Source organism: Chanodichthys erythropterus, chromosome 3 (assembly GCF_024489055.1).
Source record: "Chanodichthys erythropterus isolate Z2021 chromosome 3, ASM2448905v1, whole genome shotgun sequence".
Taxonomy (NCBI): domain Eukaryota; kingdom Metazoa; phylum Chordata; class Actinopteri; order Cypriniformes; family Xenocyprididae; genus Chanodichthys; species Chanodichthys erythropterus.
In genome coordinates, this window is record NC_090223.1 from 50,507,299 (window position 1) to 50,533,165 (window position 25,867).

Here is a 25,867-nt window from a genome sequence, read left to right on the forward strand (position 1 = left end):
GTCCAATATTTGTAAAGAAATATGAAGAAATTATCCCCAGTGAAAAAATAGGCAATAATCTTAGGCTAATTCGTTTCAATCTATTTATTTTAAGTCACAAAAGCATCAAACATGTACTTTATGTATCTGACCCCATCTTTTCTAATTTTTATACTCGTTTACTGCAGCGTTTAAGCATTAAAACATCATCATGATCATGAAGAGATGTGAGAGCATCATCTTATTCTTCAGGCCATGTGTGTTTCTCATTGGTTAGTGTGACTGAAGGTGTGGTTTGAAGATCGCAATCCAAAATCAGAGTTTGGAAAAGAGGGATTTGATTATAGGAAATGGACAAGGTGATGATCAAAACTCTTAAGTAAAGCCTAGAACGCAAATACGAAGTGTGGGCTCAGAGCTGCTCACTATTTCAACAGCAACATGTGGATGAGACGCGCTCAAGTTTCCTGATCACACAGAACAAAGCAGCGCGAGCGCGAGCCAAAACATGACGCGCGCCCGTGTTTGAACGATGTGTGGATTATTACCGTTGCTGTTATTATGAGTGGCCATGGCGTGGTGTGACCGTGGGATTCAGATGCTGCTGGCCACCGTCGGGGCTTTTGTGGCGTTTAGTTTGATGAGCATCGCGATTGGGACCGACTACTGGCTTTATTCTCGGGCTTATATCTGTAACGCCACCAACATCAGCACGGACGACACGCAGGCGCAACCCAAGAAGGTCCGCGGAGATCTCACGCACTCCGGGCTCTGGAGGATCTGCTGCATAGAGGGTACCATGTGCTTCACATCCTTTCTTAGACTTGAGTTTTAAAAGAGAGAAAACTAAGTTCATTGTTCTGCCTTTGTCTTCAGACAACCAAGTCTTGCTTATAGGAGGCTTTTGTTCTTTATCTCCATCCAAGTCAACTCAAAACAACATATTGGTTTCTTACAGTCAGATGCTATATAGTCCGTGTTTGGCGATGCCATTTAGTTTAAAAGGTTAGTTCACCCAAAAAATGAAAATTATGTCATTTATTACTCACCCTCATGTCATTCCAAACCTGTAAGACCTTCGTTTATCTTTGGAACACAAATAAGATATTTTTGATGAAATCTGAGAGATTACTGTGACTGACCCTCCATTGACAGCTACGCAACTACCACTTTCAAGTGCCAGAAAGGTAGTAAAGACGTCATTAAAGTAGTCCAGTGGTTTAACCTCAAATTTTGGAAGTGACACAAGTGCTTTGTTTGTGGCACAAAAAAAAACTTTATTTACGGAGATTAATATTTTGTAAATAAAGTGGTAAATAATGTTTTTTTTGTGCAAACAAAGCACTCGCACCGCTTCATAAAATTACATGGATTACTTTAATGTTGTCTTTATTATCTTTCTGGGGCTTGAAAGTGGTAGTTGCATAGGCTGTCAATGGAGGGACAGAAATCTCTCAGATTTCATCAAAAAATATCTTCATTTGTGTTCCGAAGATGAACGAAGGTCTTACGGGTTTGAAACAACATGAGGGTGAGTAATTAATGTCAGAATTTTCATTTTTGGGTGAACTAACCCTTTAAATGTGTGCAACCAGTATGCGAAAGGAGTCTAACCTACACAGAGACACTCAAGTTAACCAACATCTCTATTTTTTCCTTCATAAACAGGCCTTTAGAAAAGAAACATCACAATAGAGGTGAGCTCTATTGTGAGACCAAATGGATAATTCTAAGTCGAGAGTTTCTCATCTGTGCTCAGATTTGTCAGGATACCAAAATCTGAGCTCAAATATTTCTCATCAAATAAATCCAAGATCAAATTTTCATAGATAACAGTATGTCAGTTGTTTGACGATTGTCTCATTAAACGCCCCCCATTTTAGGAGACATATCTGAGACAAAGTTGCTATCTAAATGAAAGAGCTTATAGCCTTTCCATCCACAGGATCTGTCAACAACTCATCCAGACTCATTCACTGGGGTTGGATCTCTCTCAAGTTAGCATAAGTTGACGTTCACTTGGAAGGGACTGAAAATGCTCCCCCGTTTCTCTCTGTTGACACCAGCGGGTTTCTTGAATGGACAGGAAGGCGTAATCAGTCCAGAGATTCTCCTCATAAACCTCTTCCTTCATTCATGTCTTTCTTGCATTTGATGCTGTTGCTTGGAAACAATATGTCTGAAATCACTATGGTAACGCCAATGTTTAAAAATAGATGAATCTTTTTCAGCTTCTTATGATTGTCCATAGAAAAGAAGAAGACAGACAGGCATGAGAGACAGACAGACATATGATTATTAACATTAATATATATATATAAATAATTTAGTGCTAGGTTTTTCCCACAACATGCAATTTTGGCAAAGCTTTGACTCAGACAGCCAGACTGATTACGTCATACAAGCGTTCAGGCTAAACAAGGACATCACAGGTGATGAACAGTGATAACTTCATGCTTATCTTTTTCCAAAAGTCTATTGATAATGTTGTCGGGGCTTCATATTAAGAGCAGAACTCATACTGACAAAAGAAAATCAGTTTGTCTTTCAGATAATTAGTTGACACCAGTAATTAACCAGTGCATTGTCATTTTATAATGTGAAAATATTTGAGTTTTCCAACATTGAAAGAAGAAACTTCCTCAGATCTTTGTAGAAAATGCTGCAGATATTCGGCGTCAGCAGGGCTTATTAGGTCATGATTTATATGTATTTATTTCAGTAAAATTGATCAAAACGTGTTTGGCCTAGCAAGCATAATGCAGTTGTTACTCTGTTATTTCCCTGAAATCTTTGTAATGTACTGTAAATAAAATATAATTAAAAGAATTAATAAAAAAATAAAGTAAAATAAATTACTAAATTATTAACCATGTATTAACCATGTATAAAAGTATAATTTGAAATAAAATAAAAAGGTTTAATAAAATAAAATAAACACCTGAACTGTGCTATACAAAAAGTAAAATAAAAATAATAAAATAAAATAATGATCTTGAAGTTTATTAAAAATTTAATAAAATAAAATAAACACCTGAACTGTGCCAAAAATAATAATAATAAAATAAAAAATTATCTTGAGGTTTATTAAAGTTTAATAAAACAAAATAAACACCTGCACTGTGCCATAAAAATAAAATAAAACATAAAATAAAATAAAAAAAATTATCTTGAGGTTTATTAAAGTTTAATAAAATAAGCACACACTTGAACTGTGCCATAAGAAAAAAAAAAAATCATAAAAGCAATAAAATAAAGGATGAAATAAAATAAAAAAATATTTTGAGGTTTATTAAAGTTTTTAAAAAATAAACACCTGAACTGTGTCATAAAAATAAAAATAAAATAAAATAAAATAAAATATAAAATAAAATAAAAATATCTTGAGGTTTATTAAAGTATAATAAAATAAACACCTGAACTGTGTCATAAACAAATAAAATAAAAATAAAATAAATAAAATAAAAGATAAAATAAAATAAAAATAATATCTTGAGGTTTATTAAAATGTAATAAAATAAAATAAACACCTGAACTGTGTCATAAACAAATAAAATATAAAATAATTAAAATAAACCATAAACCATAAAAAATAAAATAAAATAAAATAAAATATACCTTGTGTCCTGAGTATAGTTAACTGACTATGGTTATCATTCTTTTGTTTGAGAGATTAGGGGGTATTGGAAGGGAAGATCTGTCACTTTTGCCATTCCCAGCATGCACAATAGATCTGTAATTAAATGCAGCGGCTGAAAGGCCACGGAGTCTCTAATTAGCCACCGAGTTTGACTTCCGGCACGATCCACGCTGAATAACGCAGTCATAACGAGCTCTGAGCACGTGCCAGGTGCGGGACCATTTACCTTTCCTGCATAAACCTCAAATTAACAGCGCTTGCCAAGAGATACGTCATACAAATACAGTCATTCCTTTTGCCTTTAATACTTGTATTATACTCGTGTATTGTATAATCTGGAGTAAAGATAATTTAATTGTTTAAAATTGATTTTAATTTGAGACTAAATGTCTGTAATTTGAGATATGATGTCCGTAGCGTAACAGAGTTACATTGCAAAGTTTAATACTCAGGGTTAGTAGTTTGTTCAACTCCTTAATGGTACGTATGAGCAGCAATAATACTCATACTTGCCTTAGCAAACACTACTAATAAAGACGACACAGCATTCTCCATATCGATAGATTTGAGATGACAAATAAGCCGAGCCAAAGAAAAGCACACTGCCCCCCCTAGCACGCAAAGCAGTTATTGGTTTCACTCCTCGACAAGGCGAACGATTGGCTGTCTTGCGCCGATTCACAATTATGACAAAACGCTGGAGGCAGCTGAAGGCGTGGAATGTGGCAGCTGTTTCCTCGCCGTGCGGGATGTGCCCAGTGGGGATGTGGGTTTGTAAGGCAGGAGGGGGCTTTTGGCATGGGGGAGAGTAGCATGTTGCTGTCTGCTGTATTAAACCACAATGAAGATGTCAAAGGCATCCTTGGAGACATTATGGAAATCAGATTGTTGGATCAGACCTGAGGTTGCCATGGAGAAGACATGCTCAGCGATGAGCATTGTTACCTCCAGGCAGGCCACAGGGACTAAGCGCTCGTTTTCTCCTCTCTCGCTCTCCCTTACCGATGTGCCTCCGTGTCAGTCAAGCGAGGTTCCTTATTTTGTCTTTATGAGGCTGGATACACTTCAGTCACTGTGCCAATAACCACAACCTATAAATCAACAGCTTGAGCGGCTCTTTACATAAGCTCCTATGGCTCACCACACTTACTGTACGCACTGAGAGAAGTTTTAGTGTACAAGTCTAAGAGCCTGTTTTTGCTCATGTCGGTGCAAATTCCAAATACTTTTATTGTTAAGACAGTTTTCCAGTTTAATGTTAATTACCAATTAAATTAAATGTTTACATCATGTATATACTGTATATATTTGGAACCTGAAACATTATGACACCTATACTGCCTATAACAGTTGACTCTAAAGACATGGAGCCTTTTTAAACAATCAGAATAGGTGTCTTTATAATTGTATATATGACAGTTACACTGTGACAATGGTATTCTGTCAAAAATATCAGAATAATCTTTAGAATAAATCTTGTTCCTGGGTCATGACCTATGCTTGGAACTCCTTGAGACAAAAACTGCGAAATAATATCCATCAACAATAGGATACTGTCCAATAACTGAACATGAGGAGGTACAGATATAGAAATGATTGCTAATAATATCAATCAATGCTATTATGACAGATAACTGATATGATCAAATTTAAACCTATATTTTTTTGTCTGTTGAAATACATAAAAAATATTTTTTTTATGTATTTTAATATTGGATATTCTTTTCATTGTACATCCTGTATGTGGTGTGTATTGTGTGTATTATATATATTTTATAAAGTTTTTTTTATTTAATTTAATTTTTTTTTTTACCCTTTTTTTTACAATGACTAGACTAGAAAACACATGCTCCACTTTCTCAGACCTATTTAATGCTAATTAATTTGCTCCTTTTTTAACACTAGACCCAATTAATGGCATGCTGGGCCACACAAAAGCTGTGTCACAGGGAGTAGACAGAAAGACAGACAGACAGACAGAGAGAGGGATTTATGATGTAAGTTAAGACCTGATAAACACATATCCCCTCGCTTAAAGTGCCCCCATTTTGCTTTTACAAATATTGCCTTTCATGTAGGGTGTAATATAGCTGTTTGTGAATGTAAGAGGTCTGCAAAGTTATAAAGAGTGCATGACAAAAAGTTACTGTCTCTTAAAAGAATTTGATTCTGAACTGCCGAAAGAAGTCGTCAGTAATTCCAGTTTCACATCTTTTTACAAACCTACGTAGGTTTGAAACATTTTTGCATAATGACAGCCCATGGTCTTCGTTGGCTACCCGTGAATAATGTCTACTTTGACCCTCAAATACTGTAGTTGTAGCGGAGACTGGAACAGTTTGGTATGTGTTGTCGACATGTCGAGATGACGCTGTTGTCGAGATGATGTTTGTTCTGCACTGTTTTGCATACGCTTCCAAACTAACTCAAATTGATACAGTAAAACCGACAACATCATTATGGTTCATATAACTGTGATACAAGAGCTGAGGACGATCCTGAGCTGATATTCAGAATGGGCATTTGGTTTCCGACATGCACTGTAAGCAGTAGACCAATCACCACAGACTGAGCCATCTGACCCATCAGAGCAGAGTAGATCAATCACAACAGACTGGACCATCTGACCAATCAGAGCAGAGTAGATCAATCACAACAGACTGGACCATCTGACCAATCAGAGCAGAGTAGATCAGTCACAACAGACTGGACCATCTAACCAATCAGAGCAGAGTAGATCAATCACAACAGACTGGACCATCTGACCAATCAGAGCAGAGTAGATCAATCACAACAGAATGGACCATCTGACCAATCAGAGCATAGTAGATCTGTCACAACAGAATGGACCATCTGACCAATCAGAGCAGAGTAGATCAGTCACAACAGAATGGACCATCTGACCAATCAGAGCAGAGTAGATCAGTCACAACAGAATGGACCATCTGACCAATCAGAGCAGAGTAGATCAATCACAACAGACTAGGTAATCTGACCAATCAGAGCAGAGTAGATCAATCACAACAGACTAGGCCATCTGACCAATCAGAGCAGAGTAGATCAGTCACAACAGAATGGACCATCTGACCAATCAGAGCAGAGTAGATCAATCACAACAGACTAGGCCATCTGACCAATCAGAGCAAAGTAGGTCAATCACAACAGACTAGGCCATCTGACCAATCAGAGCAGAGTAGATCAATCACAACAGACTAGGCCATCTGACCATTCAGAGCAGAGTAGATCAATCACAACAGACTAGGCCATCTGACCAATCAGAGCAAAGTACATCAATCACAACAGACTGGACCATCTGACCAATCAGAGCAGAGTAGATCAGTCACAACAGACTAGGCCATCTGACCAATCAGAGCAGAGTAGATCAATCACAACAGACTAGGCCATCTGACCAATCAGAGCAGAGTAGATCAGTCACAACAGAATGGACCATCTGACCAATCAGAGCAGATTAGATCAATCACAACAGACTAGGCCATCTGACCAATCAGAGCAAAGTAGGTCAATCACAACAGACTAGGCCATCTGACCAATCAGAGCAGAGTAGATCAATCACAACAGACTAGGCCATCTGACCATTCAGAGCAGAGTAGATCAATCACAACAGACTAGGCCATCTGACCAATCAGAGCAAAGTAGATCAATCACAACAGACTGGACCATCTGACCAATCAGAGCAGAGTAGATCAATCACAACAGACTAGGCCATCTGACCAATCAGAGCAGAGTAGATCAATCACAACAGACTAGGCCATCTGACCAATCAGAGCAAAGTAGATCAATCACAGCAGACTGGACCATCTGACCAATCAGAGCAGAGTAGATCAGTCACAACAGACTGGACCATCTGACCAATCAGAGCAGAGTAGATCAGTCACAACACAATGGACCATCTGACCAATCAGAGCGGAGTAGTTCAGTCACAACAGACTAGGCCATCTGACCAATCAGAGCAGAGTAGATCAATCACAACAGACTAGGCCATCTGACCAATCAGAGCAAAGTAGATCAATCACAACAGACTGGACCATCTGACCAATCAGAGCAGAGTAGATCAGTCACAACAGACTAGGCCATCTGACCAATCAGAGCAGAGTAGATCAATCACAACAGACTAGGCCATCTGACCAATCAGAGCAAAGTAGATCAATCACAACAGACTGGACCATCTGACCAATCAGAGCAGAGTAGATCAGTCACAACAGACTGGACCATCTGACCAATCAGAGCAGAGTAGATCAATAACAACAGAATGGACCATCTGACCAATCAGAGCAGAGTATATCGATCATTGACCAATCAGAGCAGAGAAGATCAGTCACAACAGACTGGACCATCTGATCAATCAGAGCAGAGTAAATCGATCATCTGACCATTCAGAGCGGAGTAGATCAATCACAACAGAATGGACCATCTGACCAATCAGAGCAGAGTAGATCAATTACAACAGACTGGATCATTTAACCAATCAGAGCAGAGTATATTGATCACAACAGACTGGATAATTTGACCAATCAGAGCAAAGTAGGTCAATCACAACAGACTGGACCATCTGACCAATCAGAGCAGAGTAGATCAATCACAACAGACTAGGCCATCTGACCAATCAGAGCAGAGTAGATCAATCACAACAGACTAGGCCATCTGACCAATCAGAGCAAAGTAGATCAATCACAGCAGACTGGACCATCTGACCAATCAGAGCAGAGTAGATCAGTCACAACAAACTGGACCATCTGACCAATCAGAGCAGAGTAGATCAATCACAACAGAATGGACCATCTGACCAATCAGAGCAGAGTAGATCAATTACAACAGACTGGATCATTTAACCAATCAGAGCAGAGTATATTGATCACAACAGACTGGATCATTTGACCAATCAGAGCAAAGTAGGTCAATCACAACAGACTGGACCATCTGACCAATCAGAGCAGAGTAGATCAATCACAACAGACTAGGCCATCTGACCAATCAGAGCAGAGTAGATCAATCACAACAGACTAGGCCATCTGACCAATCAGAGCAAAGTAGATCAATCACAGCAGACTGGACCATCTGACCAATCAGAGCAGAGTAGATCAGTCACAACAGACTGGACCATCTGACCAATCAGAGCAGAGTAGATCAATCACAACAGAATGGACCATCTGACCAATCAGAGCAGAGTATATCGATCACAACAGACTAGGCCAACTGACCAATCAGAGCAGAGTAGATCAATTACAACAGACTGGATCATTTAACCAATCAGAGCAGAGTATATTGATCACAACAGACTGGATCATTTGACCAATCAGAGCAGAGTACATCGATCATCTGACCATTCAGAGCAGAGTAGATCAATCACAACAGACTAGGTCATCTGACCAATCAGAGCAGAGTAGATAAATCACAACAGAATGGACCATCTGACCAATCAGAGCAGAGTAGATCAATCACAACAGACTAGGTCATCTGACCAATCAGAGCAGAGTAGATAAATCACAACAGAATGGACCATCTGACCAATCAGAGCAGAGTAGATCAATCACAACAGACTGGATCATTTGACCAATCAGAGCAGAGTATATCGATCACAACAGAATGGACCATCTGACCAATCAGAGCAGAGTATATTGATCATCTGATCAATCAGAGCAGAGTAGATCAATCATAACAGAATGGACCATCTGACCAATCAGAGCAGAGTATATTGATCATCTGACTAATCAGAGCAGAGTAGATCATTCACAACAGAATGGACCATCTGAACAATCAGAGCAGAGTATATTGATCATCTGACCAATCAGAGCAAAGTAGGTCAATCACAACAGACTGGACCATCTGACCAATCAGAGCAGAGTAGATCAGTCACAACAGACTAGGCCATCTGACCAATCAGAGCAGAGTAGATCAATCACAACAGACTAGGCCATCTGACCAATCAGAGCAAAGTAGATCAATCACAGCAGACTGGACCATCTGACCAATCAGAGCAGAGTAGATCAGTCACAACAAACTGGACCATCTGACCAATCAGAGCAGAGTAGATCAATCACAACAGAATGGACCATCTGACCAATCAGAGCAGAGTAGATCAATTACAACAGACTGGATCATTTAACCAATCAGAGCAGAGTATATTGATCACAACAGACTGGATCATTTGACCAATCAGAGCAAAGTAGGTCAATCACAACAGACTGGACCATCTGACCAATCAGAGCAGAGTAGATCAATCACAACAGACTAGGCCATCTGACCAATCAGAGCAAAGTAGATCAATCACAGCAGACTGGACCATCTGACCAATCAGAGCAGAGTAGATCAGTCACAACAGACTGGACCATCTGACCAATCAGAGCAGAGTAGATCAATCACAACAGAATGGACCATCTGACCAATCAGAGCAGAGTATATCGATCACAACAGACTAGGCCATCTGACCAATCAGAGCAGAGTAGATCAATTACAACAGACTGGACCATCTGACCAATCAGAGCAGAGTAGATCAGTCACAACAGACTGGACCATCTGACCAATCAGAGCAGAGTAGATCAATCACAACAGACTGGACCATCTGACCAATCAGAGCAGAGTAGATCAATCACAACAGACTGGACCATCTGACCAATCAGAGCAGAGTAGATCAGTCACAACAGACTGGACCATCTGACCAATCAGAGCAGAGTAGATCAATCACAACAGACTGGACCATCTGACCAATCAGAGCAGAGTAGATCAATCACAACAGAATGGACCATCTGACCAATCAGAGCATAGTAGATCTGTCACAACAGAATGGACCATCTGACCAATCAGAGCAGAGTAGATCAGTCACAACAGAATGGACCATCTGACCAATCAGAGCAGATTAGATCAGTCACAACAGAATGGACCATCTGACCAATCAGAGCAGAGTAGATCAGTCACAACAGAATGGACCATCTGACCAATCAGAGCAGAGTAGATCAATCACAACAGACTAGGTAATCTGACCAATCAGAGCAGAGTAGATCAATCACAACAGACTAGGCCATCTGACCAATCAGAGCAGAGTAGATCAGTCACAACAGAATGGACCATCTGACCAATCAGAGCAGAGTAGATCAATCACAACAGACTAGGCCATCTGACCAATCAGAGCAAAGTAGGTCAATCGCAACAGACTAGGCCATCTGACCAATCAGAGCAGAGTAGATCAATCACAACAGACTAGGCCATCTGACCATTCAGAGCAGAGTAGATCAATCACAACAGACTAGGCCATCTGACCAATCAGAGCAAAGTACATCAATCACAACAGACTGGGCCATCTGACCAATCAGAGCAGAGTAGATCAATCACAACAGACTATGCCATCTGACCAATCAGAGCAGAGTAGATCAGTCACAACAGAATGGACCATCTGACCAATCAGAGCAGATTAGATCAATCACAACAGACTAGGCCATCTGACCAATCAGAGCAAAGTAGGTCAATCACAACAGACTAGGCCATCTGACCAATCAGAGCAGAGTAGATCAATCACAACAGACTAGGCCATCTGACCATTCAGAGCAGAGTAGATCAATCACAACAGACTAGGCCATCTGACCAATCAGAGCAAAGTAGATCAATCACAACAGACTGGACCATCTGACCAATCAGAGCAGAGTAGATCAATCACAACAGACTAGGCCATCTGACCAATCAGAGCAGAGTAGATCAATCACAACAGACTAGGCCATCTGACCAATCAGAGCAAAGTAGATCAATCACAGCAGACTGGACCATCTGACCAATCAGAGCAGAGTAGATCAGTCACAACAGACTGGACCATCTGACCAATCAGAGCAGAGTAGATCAGTCACAACACAATGGACATTCTGACCAATCAGAGCGGAGTAGTTCAGTCACAACAGACTAGGCCATCTGACCAATCAGAGCAGAGTAGATCAATCACAACAGACTAGGCCATCTGACCAATCAGAGCAAAGTAGATCAATCACAACAGACTGGACCATCTGACCAATCAGAGCAGAGTAGATCAATCACAACAGACTAGGCCATCTGACCAATCAGAGCAGAGTAGATCAATCACAACAGACTAGGCCATCTGACCAATCAGAGCAAAGTAGATCAATCACAGCAGACTGGACCATCTGACCAATCAGAGCAGAGTAGATCAGTCACAACAGACTGGACCATCTGACCAATCAGAGCAGAGTAGATCAGTCACAACACAATGGACCATCTGACCAATCAGAGCGGAGTAGTTCAGTCACAACAGACTAGGCCATCTGACCAATCAGAGCAGAGTAGATCAGTCCCAACAGACTAGGCCATCTGACCAATCAGAGCAGAGTAGATCAATCACAACAGACTAGGCCATCTGACCAATCAGAGCAAAGTAGATCAATCACAACAGACTGGACCATCTGACCAATCAGAGCAGAGTAGATCAGTCACAACAGAATGGACCATCTGACCAATCAGAGCAGAGTATATCGATCATTGACCAATCAGAGCAGAGAAGATCAGTCACAACAGACTGGACCATCTGATCAATCAGAGCAGAGTAAATCGATCATCTGACCATTCAGAGCAGAGTAGATCAATCACAACAGAATGGACCATCTGACCAATCAGAGCAGAGTAGATCAATTACAACAGACTGGATCATTTAACCAATCAGAGCAGAGTATATTGATCACAACAGACTGGATAATTTGACCAATCAGAGCAAAGTAGGTCAATCACAACAGACTGGACCATCTGACCAATCAGAGCAGAGTAGATCAATCACAACAGACTAGGCCATCTGACCAATCAGAGCAGAGTAGATCAATCACAACAGACTAGGCCATCTGACCAATCAGAGCAAAGTAGATCAATCACAGCAGACTGGACCATCTGACCAATCAGAGCAGAGTAGATCAGTCACAACAAACTGGACCATCTGACCAATCAGAGCAGAGTAGATCAATCACAACAGAATGGACCATCTGACCAATCAGAGCAGAGTAGATCAATTACAACAGACTGGATCATTTAACCAATCAGAGCAGAGTATATTGATCACAACAGACTGGATCATTTGACCAATCAGAGCAAAGTAGGTCAATCACAACAGACTGGACCATCTGACCAATCAGAGCAGAGTAGATCAATCACAACAGACTAGGCCATCTGACCAATCAGAGCAGAGTAGATCAATCACAACAGACTAGGCCATCTGACCAATCAGAGCAAAGTAGATCAATCACAGCAGACTGGACCATCTGACCAATCAGAGCAGAGTAGATCAGTCACAACAGACTGGACCATCTGACCAATCAGAGCAGAGTAGATCAATCACAACAGAATGGACCATCTGACCAATCAGAGCAGAGTATATCGATCACAACAGACTAGGCCATCTGACCAATCAGAGCAGAGTAGATCAATCACAACAGACTAGGCCATCTGACCAATCAGAGCAAAGTAGATCAATCACAGCAGACTGGACCATCTGACCAATCAGAGCAGAGTAGATCAGTCACAACAAACTGGACCATCTGACCAATCAGAGCAGAGTAGATCAATCACAACAGAATGGACCATCTGACCAATCAGAGCAGAGTAGATCAATTACAACAGACTGGATCATTTAACCAATCAGAGCAGAGTATATTGATCACAACAGACTGGATCATTTGACCAATCAGAGCAAAGTAGGTCAATCACAACAGACTGGACCATCTGACCAATCAGAGCAGAGTAGATCAATCACAACAGACTAGGCCATCTGACCAATCAGAGCAGAGTAGATCAATTACAACAGACTGGATCATTTAACCAATCAGTGCAGAGTATATTGATCACAACAGACTGGATCATTTGACCAATCAGAGCAGAGTACATCGATCATCTGACTATTCAGAGCAGAGTAGATCAATCACAACAGACTGGGTCATCTGACCAATCAGAGCAGAGTAGATAAATCACAACAGAATGGACCATCTGACCAATCAGAGCAGAGTAGATCAATCACAACAGACTGGATCATTTGACCAATCAGAGCAGAGTATATCGATCACAACAGAATGGACCATCTGACCAATCAGAGCAGAGTATATTGATCATCTGATCAATCAGAGCAGAGTAGATCAATCATAACAGAATGGACCATCTGACCAATCAGAGCAGAGTAGATCATTCACAACAGACTGGGTCATCCGACCAATCAGAGCAGAGTCAGCTTTTAGAAAGGAGGGGTTTATAGAGACTGGATCCTTGATCGAACCGTTGCAGACACTATGATTCTGCATTGTCTAATCCACTTACTTTGTGTGCTTTTAGAAAACAGGTGATTCAGCAATGTATATTATGAAAAAAAAAAAAAATCTACCTATTGTAGGAGACTCCAAACCAACATTAGGAACCTTTAAAATAGCATAATCTGTTGACATCACCTTGGCCATGTGGACTATTAGTTAATATTTTTCCATCTTTTTTCAGATACCATTCACGCATCAGGACCAAAATACCAGTAAACTCTGTAATGTCACTCATCTAAAATTCCCTTTAAAATGCTGTCGCTTTCTTAATTCAGATGGATGAGAAGTGCGTTAGTTTCACTATCTGTCTGATTTGACAATGTTTTGATTTCTGAGTGACAGGCGTAAGGGGATGATCACATAGAATGCATGATGTTTTTTTAAAAACACGAGACACCGCACAATGTATCTAACTGCAGAGCCGCAGTGCTGATGAATTGAAAACAAAAAGTTTTTTTTTTTTTTTTTATCTGGTGCTCATGCATGAAATGCTGAAAAATATAGCTTGCCAAAATCCTCAAAATTACACTATAGATGAATTGCATTTACATCCTAAACACTGCATTTAAAATGGAATTAAAGCTGTCAAATTCTGGATGTAAACATGATTCATCTATACACAGTTCTGAGCCTATTGACTTGTTAGCACACTTTTACATAGAAAAACACAGGTAGCATAGTAGAATACAAAATAGGATTCTATGTGAACCAGTCCTCACTTTAAGCAGTCATTCTCCACATACACACACTGAAAACCCTGGACACACACACCCGGAGCAGCCATTTGCCGCGGCACCAGGGGAGCGATTGCGGTTTAGGTGCCTTACTCAGGGGCATCTCATTCGTATATATATTGAGGGTGGAAGAGAGTGCTGTTCGTTCACTCCCCCACCTATATTTTCCTGCCTGTATTGAGACTTGAACCCGCAACCTTTGGGTTACAAGTCTGACTCACAAACCGTTAGACCACTTTGTCTGTTACTGAACAGTAAGGGTTACATTATGTCAAATCCATCCTCTACTCCTTCAAAACAAAATAAATTGCTACCATATGCAGAATGTAGTTTTTATTTTTTATTTGTTACTTTTTGTTACTTTATGTAACTTTTGCTTGGTGATTTGCATATATTTGCATGCTTTCCCAACTCTAATCTTGACCAGTTTTATATGTTTGTAGGTCTCAACAAAGGAAGTTGTTACCGAATCAATCATTTCCCAGATGATAATGATTATGACACAGACAGCTCTGAGTATCTCTTACGTGAGTGACATTCTTTTCGGGAATATTACAGTGTTGCTGTCTAGATCTCAATGTTGAAATTCTTATGCACTTTTTGAAGTCATTCTCAAGTTAAAGCTGTGTTTATGTGTGTGTGAACAGGTATTGTGCGTGCCTCCAGTGTGTTCCCCATCCTCAGTACCATTCTGCTGATGCTGGGGGGGCTGTGTGTTGGGGTGGGACGCATCTACAGCAAGTGGAACAACATATTACTCTGTGCAGGGATACTATTTGTGGCAGCAGGTAAACCTCGATAACATGCACACAGGGCCTTTCAATTCACTTTACACTTTTAGCACCATTACTAAATACAAATTGTTCACTGAATATAATTGTAATATAATATAGGTCAAGATCCCTGCTCTGATATTCCAACTTATACCTGCTGTTACTGGCAGGTTCACTGGAACTGAGGGGGCAACAACTCCTCCATTTTTTTTAGCTGTTACTTAACTGAATTTAATGGGTTGATATAGCTTCTACTAAAAGTGCCTTCCTTGTATAGTTTCATCACCTGATAGATGATGAAAAGACTCTTTATCTAAACAGTAAAAGATTGTGTAAATAAAAAGATTGTGTAAAAGCAACGCTAGACTAGATAGGGTTAACTTGCAGCATTGTCTGCATTAGCAACCATTAATTACCACAACACATCAGCGTGTCTACCATATTGGAAAGTTTAAGATCGACACATAAACCAAGGAGGTTTAAAATTCCCGGAGAAAGCTATTTGAGAAAGCATTCCCATACATTTCAGCAGTTTTTTAGCCAGATGGTGAAGTTACAACATCTACCAGCAGGGGCTAATTAGACCATGCTAATGTAATGGAGGATAGCTAAGAAGAGCTGTTTGTTAGCGTGCCCACCATCCACCACTATGATTGATGCTGGTTTAAATCCCACTCAGAGTGATGCAATGTTAGTTACAATGGTGCCATGACCCAGATGGGAGTGATGTTTACAGGGGTGAGTGTAACGGAGGCCATATAGTAAGAGCTGTGCAAGTAAACCTCACTTGCCTGGCCCCAAGAGGCACACTAGAGGCTGCGGTCTTTAGTGTCCTTGTTAGCGTGCCCACCACCAATTATGGTTGACGCTGGTTCAATTCCCACTCAGAGTGATGCAAATAGGAGCAGTTATGCTGCGTTCACGCCACCTCGTATTTACCGGAATCTTGAGATGACAACACGTGATGTTATATTCGGGGCTGTTCATATCCTCAGACTGGGAATTATGCATTTCTATGGCACCACTATCAATGCCTAAATTAATCTACTGCGGTCAGGTGGTACAGCGGCCATGTGTTACACGTGGGAGCTTTCAGAATACTCCCAGAATAAAACCTGTAATTACAAGCTCTACAAGGGCGTGAATGCTTTTTACAAGCCAGAATCTTGTAGTTACAGTAATTATGATATGGCATGAACGCACCTTTACATTGGTGCCGTGACCCGGATGGGAGTGAGATTTAGGGGTGAGTGCAACAAAGGAAAGCTAGTAAGAGATGTGTAGGTAAGCCTCACTTCCCTGGCCTCAGGAAGTGCACTAGCAACTTTTACACAGAGGCTAGATCCTTGTTGGTTGACACTGGTTTGAATCCCACTTGGAGCGGTTCGAGTAGGACCAGGGGTAGCCAACCCTGCCTCTGGAGAGCTTCCTTCTGGCTGAGTTTAACGCCAGTGCTAATTATACACACCTGAACCAGCTTATCGTGGTGATCAGGATTGCTTGAAAATTACAGTCAGGTGTGCTGGATCAGGGTTGGCTACCCCATGACATAAACACATGCAGTTGATTAGATATTTGCAGTCTGCAGCAAGTTATCCCATTTTGTCTAGAGTCTATGCCATCAGTTTGTATAACCGTAAGCTGTACAATGTTGTGGCATTTTTATCAGTGATATTACAGTAGGTTGAGTAGTGATTACTTCTGAGGAGCTCAACCTGTAGGGTTAACCTTTCAAATATGGTGGCGCTGTTGACGTATCCCAATCAGGAAAATGTAACATCTTAAGTTAAATAAAGTCATAAATCTGTTAGGCATTTCTCTTACACTTTCCTGGCTCTCTTTTGTGTCTGGCAGGTTTGAGCAACATCATCGGTATAATTGTCTACATCTCCAGCAACGCCGGTGACCCCAGTGACAAACGTGACGAAGACAAGAAGAACCAGTATAACTACGGTTGGTCATTCTACTTTGGAGCGCTCTCTTTCATTGTGGCCGAGGCAGTGGCTGTTCTGGCTGTCAATATCTACATTGAGACGAACAAAGAAGTACGGTTCAAAGCGCGCCGTGAGTTCATCAAGTCTACCTCGTCCTCTTCGCCATATTCCCGCATACCCAGCTTTCGCTACCGTCGACGGCACTCGCGCTCCAGCTCTCGCTCCACGGAAGCATCTCGTGAGGCGTCACCCGTGGGCATGAAGATGATAAGCTCGGCTCCCATAGGAGAGATCAACATGTACACATTGACAAGAGATCCCCTCAAATCAGGGACGGATAGCTCCTACAGCCCCGACCACGATTCTGGATTCCTCCAAGTGCACAACTGCTTTCCCAAAGACCTTAATGATGGTATCAACAGGAGGACAACACCTGTATGAAGGCACACATCGGAAAGGAAGAGATCAATTTAAGGCCATACTGAATGGATAGCCAGCGGGGCCTCAGTGGCCTGTGGCAGGTGCCAGAGGAAGCGATACTCATTGATGAAGCCAGTAGACCAATGACGTCTGTTATCGGTGAAGGAGAAGCACTGTGTTAAGAAGAAAAGATTTGATCTCGGCATTCAACAATCACTGCGAACACGCTAATTTGTTTTTCTTGTTGTGCTGCTTCTCACATATAAACAATAACTCTCAGAGAGACTGATCTCTCATCAAAGGGCAAGGCACGCAAATGTAAAACGGATGATCTTTTGACAATATGGCGTAGTGCTTCAGATATTACCTTTGTGTAAGCCAGTCCTTTCCCTTGGTTGAGAGTAAATACAGTGCCATGCTCTCAATGTTTACCAATATGATAATGACTCTCACAGTATGAGATGGTGCTAACGTAGACTCACAGTTGAAGCCTTCCCATTATTATGTGTTCAGTACAGACCCAAGTTGAATAATGAATGCCCTTGTTTGTGTCATATGTCTGTAGCCACAGTTGTCTAGCCCTATTCAGTGTGCTTATCACCTTGGCAGTGTCAACTGCTCAACTACTCTGGAGCTACTTTGTAACACTGCAAAACTGTATTCCTGTTATTTATTTATTTTTTGCTGTAGAAATATCAGTTGAAATAATCAATGGAATTACTAAATGATCGTTGGGATTTAGATTTGTGTCTACTAATTGTGTATAACTCCCCTGCTGAAAAGACCAGCTTGGATTTTCATGATGTTCTGACTGGTTTGTGCTGGTCGGGTGCTTTCCTATTTGGTGGAAAAGCTTAGTCATGATGTTAATCAGCAAAAATATTGCTGGTTAAAGTAAGCATGAAATGGCATTTTCAACCCATTATACTGTCATGTAACATATCTCTGAGTGAAATGTAGGGCTGGACTTGATGTTATCCATTGGAAACTGATTGGATTCTGAAAAGTGGATGGAACATGAGTAGAACCAGACTAGTGTGTAAAACTTACATGACTTTGATGACATCAGCCAAAATGAAAAATGGTTTCAGCTGCATTTTTGAAAGATTACAAAGACTATAAAGGATTCTAAAGACATTTTTGAGTCAATCAGAATAATGCACAATAAGACCCAGGGATGTGCTTAGCACCAGCATCCAAAACATATGATGGTGACCAGCTCTGATGATCTTTTCTGCAGGGAAGTACAGCAGTATTCAACAAGCCTCAAGTTTTATACATCACTTTGAATTCTCACTGCCATTAATGGTCAACAAGCGTCAGTAGTTAACCAGACTCATTGCTTTCCATTGTGATTCAATCAAAGAGTGATGTAATTCCTCAGCCTTCATCTCCATCGAGGGGTTTCACCTCTACTTAAATGCTTGGTCTTTGCCTGAATGTGGGTTAAATATAGCCACTCCTTCTCGTGATGGCTGTGCCGTGTCTGAATGGGGCACCTTTGGGGATCTGACATTGTTTGAGTCCGCTGATAAAAAGAGTACTGAGAAATGTCAGACATACAGAAATGAAAGACAAGTTTTGAGTCGGTCAGCCCTGAGAAGCATCTCAGCGACCGCTGATAAGTATCTAGGGCAGAGCAGTATGAAAGACATCAGTGTGGCCAGTCCAGCCCTTTAGAAGACCATTCAAAGTGTCTTAGCCTCACCAGAGCCTTATGCCTGGATTTCTCTTTGAGCTGACAATATAACCTCATCTCTCTTCTTTGTTACTGCTGGTTTTTCTCTCCCATCTTGCGTCCTTAGTGAAGAGTCAATCGCTTTTTCCCACTAAGGTCCCAGAAGACTGCATTATCCGTGTGAGTGGTCAAATCCATGTCGCTAAAAGTGTTTCCTCACAAAAGGAGAGGTCGCAAAAAGATGTAAATATCTGGTAGGTGTTTCACTAAATTGAAGCATTTACAGCTACCTTTTCTTAGTAAAGCCATTTTGACACAAGCTTTTGAGCCATGGCTCTTTGTAGAATGGTGTATGGTGGGTAGATGTAAATGTTTGCATGTTTTCCTCTAATCCACTGACTTTGTGTGCTTTTAACAGTATTATTAACAGGATGACTCCAGGATGCCTCACTGCCAAGCATCACTCACTATAAATACCAGTAATGTTCTCTCTGTTCATCAAGGAAGGCATTTTGTCCTTCTGGTTTTCTTGATTTGCTAATGTTGTTCTCAGTATTTCTCTGTATCACGGACAAAGCTGACATATCGTTGCTCACATTATAAATAAATTAAATTGAGATACGGTGTCTTTCTCATGCATATTTGCTTTGTTATGTGACTGTTGTGTTTTGAAATAGGAATAAGAATTATTCTGATCTTAAAAATACAACACAACCCAGCTGCTATCTGTATTTGCAAAATTACATCATATAAAAGACATTTGTCGCTTTAAAGTACATCTAAAGCCTGACATATTTTGAAGGTTAGAAAGATCATGTGACTTGAATACGAGCTTCAGCCCTGCCTTACACAAGAATTACAAGGATAGTTCACCCAAAATACAAAGTCATGAAACTCTAAATGGCACAGGCTAATTGGTCCTTAACTCAATGTGCTTGCAATCACATCATTCTCTATAGGGCACAGCTGATTGGTCCTGCTGCATCAGTTGTCAATGAGCTTGCTGCTCAACCTTCAAATACTTGGTCAAGCATTTGCGTATCATTTTGCAGTGCACTTTCAGAAACCCTCCACCTTCCCCAGCTCCACCTGTATAGATATGCCCCAATATGCTATATTGTGCAGCAGCATTATGTCTTACTTGCTCACATACTTGCTCAACAGCAGCAGCAATAAAAGCAAAAACAGCAGAAGCAGTAGCGTAGCAGTTCTATTCAACCAAGACCAAACATATCAGCATTGTCATATCCATTACCAAAGCTAAACATCCAGAGAGTTGTCATGACAGAAATGTAATTCTGCCATTATTTATTTACCATCATGTCGTTCCAAATCCATTGAGTCACTTGAGAACAGATTCAGTCCAATGAATGAATCATTTGTGTTTTTTTTTTTTTTGTGAACTGGATCATTCAATTCACTGCACAAAAGAACGATTTGTTCAAAAATCAGACAGCCCCAGTCCTCATTCACTTTCAGCGTAAAGAGCGGGCATGATATTTCTTTTAAAAAATACACATTTTGAGTTCCACAGGTTTGAATATCAGTCACACAGGTTTGCAACGACATGATCGAGAGTGAGTAAATGATTACAGAATGAATATCTTATGAAACAAATGTGCGGTACCTCCTCTATGAATAATGCTGAAATACTTAGAGGATGAAACAAAATGAGGATGTAAAAACAGGCCACAATGTCAAGCATTTTGAACATTTTCTGATACAATCCAGTGACACAAGCTTCCTGTCTCTGAACTGTTTTGACATGTAAAATAAATGAAGATTTTCTTGCACTTTTGTATAAATAGCGAGTCTGGCCTTTCAGTGACATGTTTGAATGGCTTGCATAGATGATAAGTGAATTGTGCATTCCTCTTTCCTCTCCAGCAAGGGCATATGTGCTAAAGACTTGGAGAAGATAAAAAGGAGAGAGAAAGTCACCACTTTAATAGAATGTGAAAAGCATCAAGTACTCACATAACATTGATAATTAATGGGATTTTGCTAACTACCACTATCACAATTGCTTATATTTAGGATTTAAATAACCCCCTAAGTATTCAACTTTAATATGTACATATCCCCATCCTGCATTTATGCTAAAAAACAAATATTGTGTGGCATGTTAAAGAGAGGTGTGCTTGTGTTACTGGTTAGATTATCAATGTGAATTGACATTTTCATCCATAATTGATATATTTTAGAGTGAAACAGTATGTTCAGTGATAAAAAATGTAGGGTGGGACTTAATTAGATCCATCAAGAATTGATGCAATAGTGAGCCGCTTTTCCACCGTCCGGCCAAAATGTTCTCATTGCTTAACCGTTCCATTCCGTGCCGATCTGACCCAGATGGTACATGTTCCTTGCTGAGAATTCCAAACTGAGAACGGTTTGTAATCGTGCCGTGCTGAACCGAGCTCAAGTGGGAATATAACATGAACCAGTGTGTACTATTTGGGTTGATGGTAGAAAAGAATAAGAATAAGTTTTATTTAACATCAAGTAGTCACACAACATTGATAATTAGTGGTGTTTTGCTTAGACAAGTATAACTATTACAGTTGACCTTTCGCAATGACCCCCTGTTGCTTTGTCCGACAAGCCGTGGTGCTGTCACGCCACACAGAGTGAAAATTACATCGCGGAGCAAAGAGGACACTGACAACACGTCGATAGACAAGACAGAGCAGGTTACTTATGATATTAAACAAAGTCCCAGCTTTCAAAATGTGTAATTTTTTTTAAGAAATTAGAACAAAAAAATAATTTTGTGGCTCTTTAATGTGTTGTGACAGATTGTTGTAGTGTCTCAGCTCAAGCGATTCGTGAACCGATCATCTCTTCCTACTAGTTCATTTATAGCATCAAATAATCATGAATGAACATCAGAAGGAATGTTGTTTCAAACGCGGAAAGACGTCAGTACACACAATTTTTCAAGTTCAAGTCCACCGAGGTTAATCTTCTAACTCCTGACTGCTTTGTCGGACAAAATGGCAGGTCCGGCGTTCTGATTGGTTAGATCGCTTGTCAATCAAACTCCTGCTGAAGGGTCAATTGCTTATATTTAGGATCAGGGCCTAAAATTCACCCTCGCCAAGTGCCAAATGCGAGTAAAAATCAGTGTTGGTGAGTATATGAAACAGTAGGTGCGTTTACATGGAGCATTGTAATCGGTTTAAAAGTCCAATCTGAATGAAAATGCTCCATATAAACACCTCAATCAGAATAAAAATGCCCAAACTGAATGAAATTGTAATCAGTTTGAGAGAGGTGGGATATACCTTTCTATAAACCGAACGAAATAATAATTCTGCCATGTAAACGAGTTAAACCGATTACTTTGCGTCTACGTCATCACGTCATGAGGTCAGGGTTGTCAGAATGCAAAATGGCGGTGGCAAAATTAAACTGGAGTTTATTAACAACACATTTATTAAATACAATGAAGGAACTCGGTGTATCATTACTACAGACCTTCATCATCACGCTTCTGCTTTTCGGAGGGAGGGGTAGTAATGCTCCTTAGAGATGCAAAAAGGTCAGCTTCCTGTGCCCGTCTTTTCCTCATACCTTCCAGCAGTAATATGCCAACAAATTCATACTGTTTACACTTTACATAAAAATAGCACGCATAACAAATAATGAGATTCCATGTAGACAGGAATTAAAGGCAAATAGGCTAATGTGCGCAAGTCATTCCGATTGAATGCGCTGGTCCATGTAAACACCGTATCGGATTATATAACGCCTCATGTACACAGTCCACGGAATCTTTCAATCGGAATGATTTTAATCGGAATGACAAAAAAGTGTACATGTAAATGTGGCTAGTGTCAATCGGCAGTAACATTTTTATGAATTCTAACAATGCAATATTGTGAGAACATGAACAATCGTGAACAACGCTTGGGACAGTTGACGAGCCAGTGCTGTATCGTCACGAAAGTTTAAGCCTTGTCAAGTGCAAGAAGATGTGAAAGGGAACTCAAAATTCGTTATTTGCGCACTCGTTATTAGCCCAGAAATCCACTCACTGCTATTAATCTATGTTTCGTGGCTGGTAAAAAAATATTTATGGCCAGAAAATTACCAGCTATTAGCAGGTGTGGCAAAAAGTTAGTTTTCGGCCCCGTTTCTTCAGCAGCCCCATCATTGACCTTGCCAATGAGTGTTTGGCTCCATCCTGTCTAATGGTCTTCATTAACTGGTCATTTACTCAGCATTAAGAAATTAGTCCATCTGACCGGCCCTGATCAGCCATGTTCTGCCCGTCGTGTCTGTGGCACAGATTAAAGCTGATGGAGAATGGTACAAACCGATTTGGTATGCGACAGTTCTATTTTCAGTGACCTTTATGGAGACGGCCCTGAGGGCTTGGGTAATCTAATTTAGCTTGAATAATATTGCCTGTCATTAGGAAATGCATACAGTCTATTCAGCTCCTCCTTCAGCGTTGCTGCATATAATCTGAAACCAATCACCATTGTCTTTCCATTAGGAAGCTAACGCATTTAAAAGAATCAAATTGATAACCATTTATTTGAATTCAAAGGCGGCTAATGAAACACTCACGACAAGATGAGATTGATTTTGCATTGTGACTGTCATGTACTTGTGACATGTTCAGTAAAGTATTCAGTTTCCCAGCTGTGCTGTGCGACGGTGTCAAGCAGAGGTGAAGATGCTGCTGCGTTGACATTGATTGCGACAGACTGGGCGAGATGTTTCTCATCTGCAGTTAAGCAGTTGCCGGTGACCCTCAAACATCAGGGTCTGTGTGATAAAACTGTACCACAAAAGAGCGTTGATTCTGTATTCACACAAAAAAGTGTTGAGTTTTGCAGGTTAGCATGGCCCTGTTAGCACCTGCTGGTAGATGTGAAAACTAAAAAGCATCTTTCTTCTTTGACAGACATTCAAAATTTGCTGTGCAATTGCATTTTTTTTTAGAGTGCCTAGCAGATTTCAGATCACTTGGATTGTATCCATCCAGAATTAATGCAATAGTAAAACAAAGAGGTGTCAACAGAAAATAAGTTGTTTCAGAGGAAAAGCGAGTTTTAGGCCACTTTATGATTAACAAGACACTATTTTTGCTTTAGAATAATATGCACTTATTAGACTTTCACTAGGAATACCAGGAATGTTAAGACAGTTAATAGGGTTCATTTTGACGTCATTTTTACACGACACCATTTTCAACTAAAAAGAGAAAAAATTTCATGCGTTTTGGCCATTCACTTTCATGACAACAGCGATTTGGTGGCCTGAAAATGCAAACTTTTGAAAACGGTTTCAAAGTGCAAGTTTTTGAAAACGGTCTCCGTGTAAACAACAAAAGTGCTATGAAAACGATGATGTCATGCACATGCGCATTACACATGCAAGCTATAGTGTTTGCCATCTAATGGCCTGCCAGCAGAATACAGCATTTTTAGTCATTTTCACGGATTCATATGAATGGGGATCGTTTCGACAACGGTGTCATTTGTACGCAGAAAACTCAAAGGAAAAACTTCTCCGTTTTAAGCATCGTTGTCGTGAAAGGATACCCTGAGTTAAGTAAAATGGTTTGACCAAATCATCAAAAAGATGCGAATCACCACACCACTCGATTCAGTATACCCGCTTCTCTATTTTTAAATGTCACCTGCAGATATAAAGCAAGGCAAAAACACATAATTGGTTTAACATCTGCTCAGTATTTAGCAACCCATTTACAACACAGCCCATTCCATTCGTCACTCACAGGAAGGGCAGAAATGACTTTCTAATTAGGATGAGTACATAACCCATTTTCACTCTTTAACACTTTAGACTGGGAAACAACTGACATAAATGTGGTGGTCCTCTGTATATTTTAGACATCATAAGTGGAGGTGAATGAAAAAGGTAAAAACAGCATCAATACAGTCATAATTCCAGAGAAAATAGGAGTCTCTTTATAAGTGATCTGAATTGATGTTTGATAATGGAGTTATTTTGAGAATTGCTGTAAAATATATATTCTAGACCAGCATAAAGTAATACTATGGAAGCCCATTTCTGCCACATAAGAAAATAAAATCATGATCTGGTATTTCATATATATGACATAAAATGTTGAAATGATGAAATACTAAATCATAATTATAAGATGAAATGTCAAAATTTACAGTCTAAATGACTTAAAATGTTGAGATTATGGCAGAATGTCAGAATTATGAGATAAAAGGTTGAAATAATGACATACTAAATCAAAATTATGACTTAAAATGTGGAAATTTTTGCCAGAATGTCAGAATTATGAGATGAAAAATAAAAAAATATGACATATTAAATCGAAATTATGACTTGAAAGTTGGAATTGACTTAAAAGTCAATTATGACAAAATGTCAAAATGATGACAGAAAGTCAGAATT

At 40.0% G+C, this 25,867-nt stretch overlaps 1 protein-coding gene across 1 annotated transcript; it reads left to right on the forward strand.

The window, feature by feature from the left end:
- Positions 1-550: 550 nt before the first annotated feature.
- On the forward strand, positions 551-17,816 carry cacng4b (calcium channel, voltage-dependent, gamma subunit 4b). Its single transcript, XM_067377021.1, has 4 exons — positions 551-773; positions 15,098-15,181; positions 15,302-15,442; positions 17,282-17,816. The coding sequence occupies exons 1-4, from the start codon at positions 551-553 to the stop codon at positions 17,800-17,802; spliced, it is 969 nt and encodes a 322-aa protein (XP_067233122.1). The 3' UTR covers positions 17,803-17,816.
- The last annotated feature ends 8,051 nt before the right edge of the window (positions 17,817-25,867 follow it).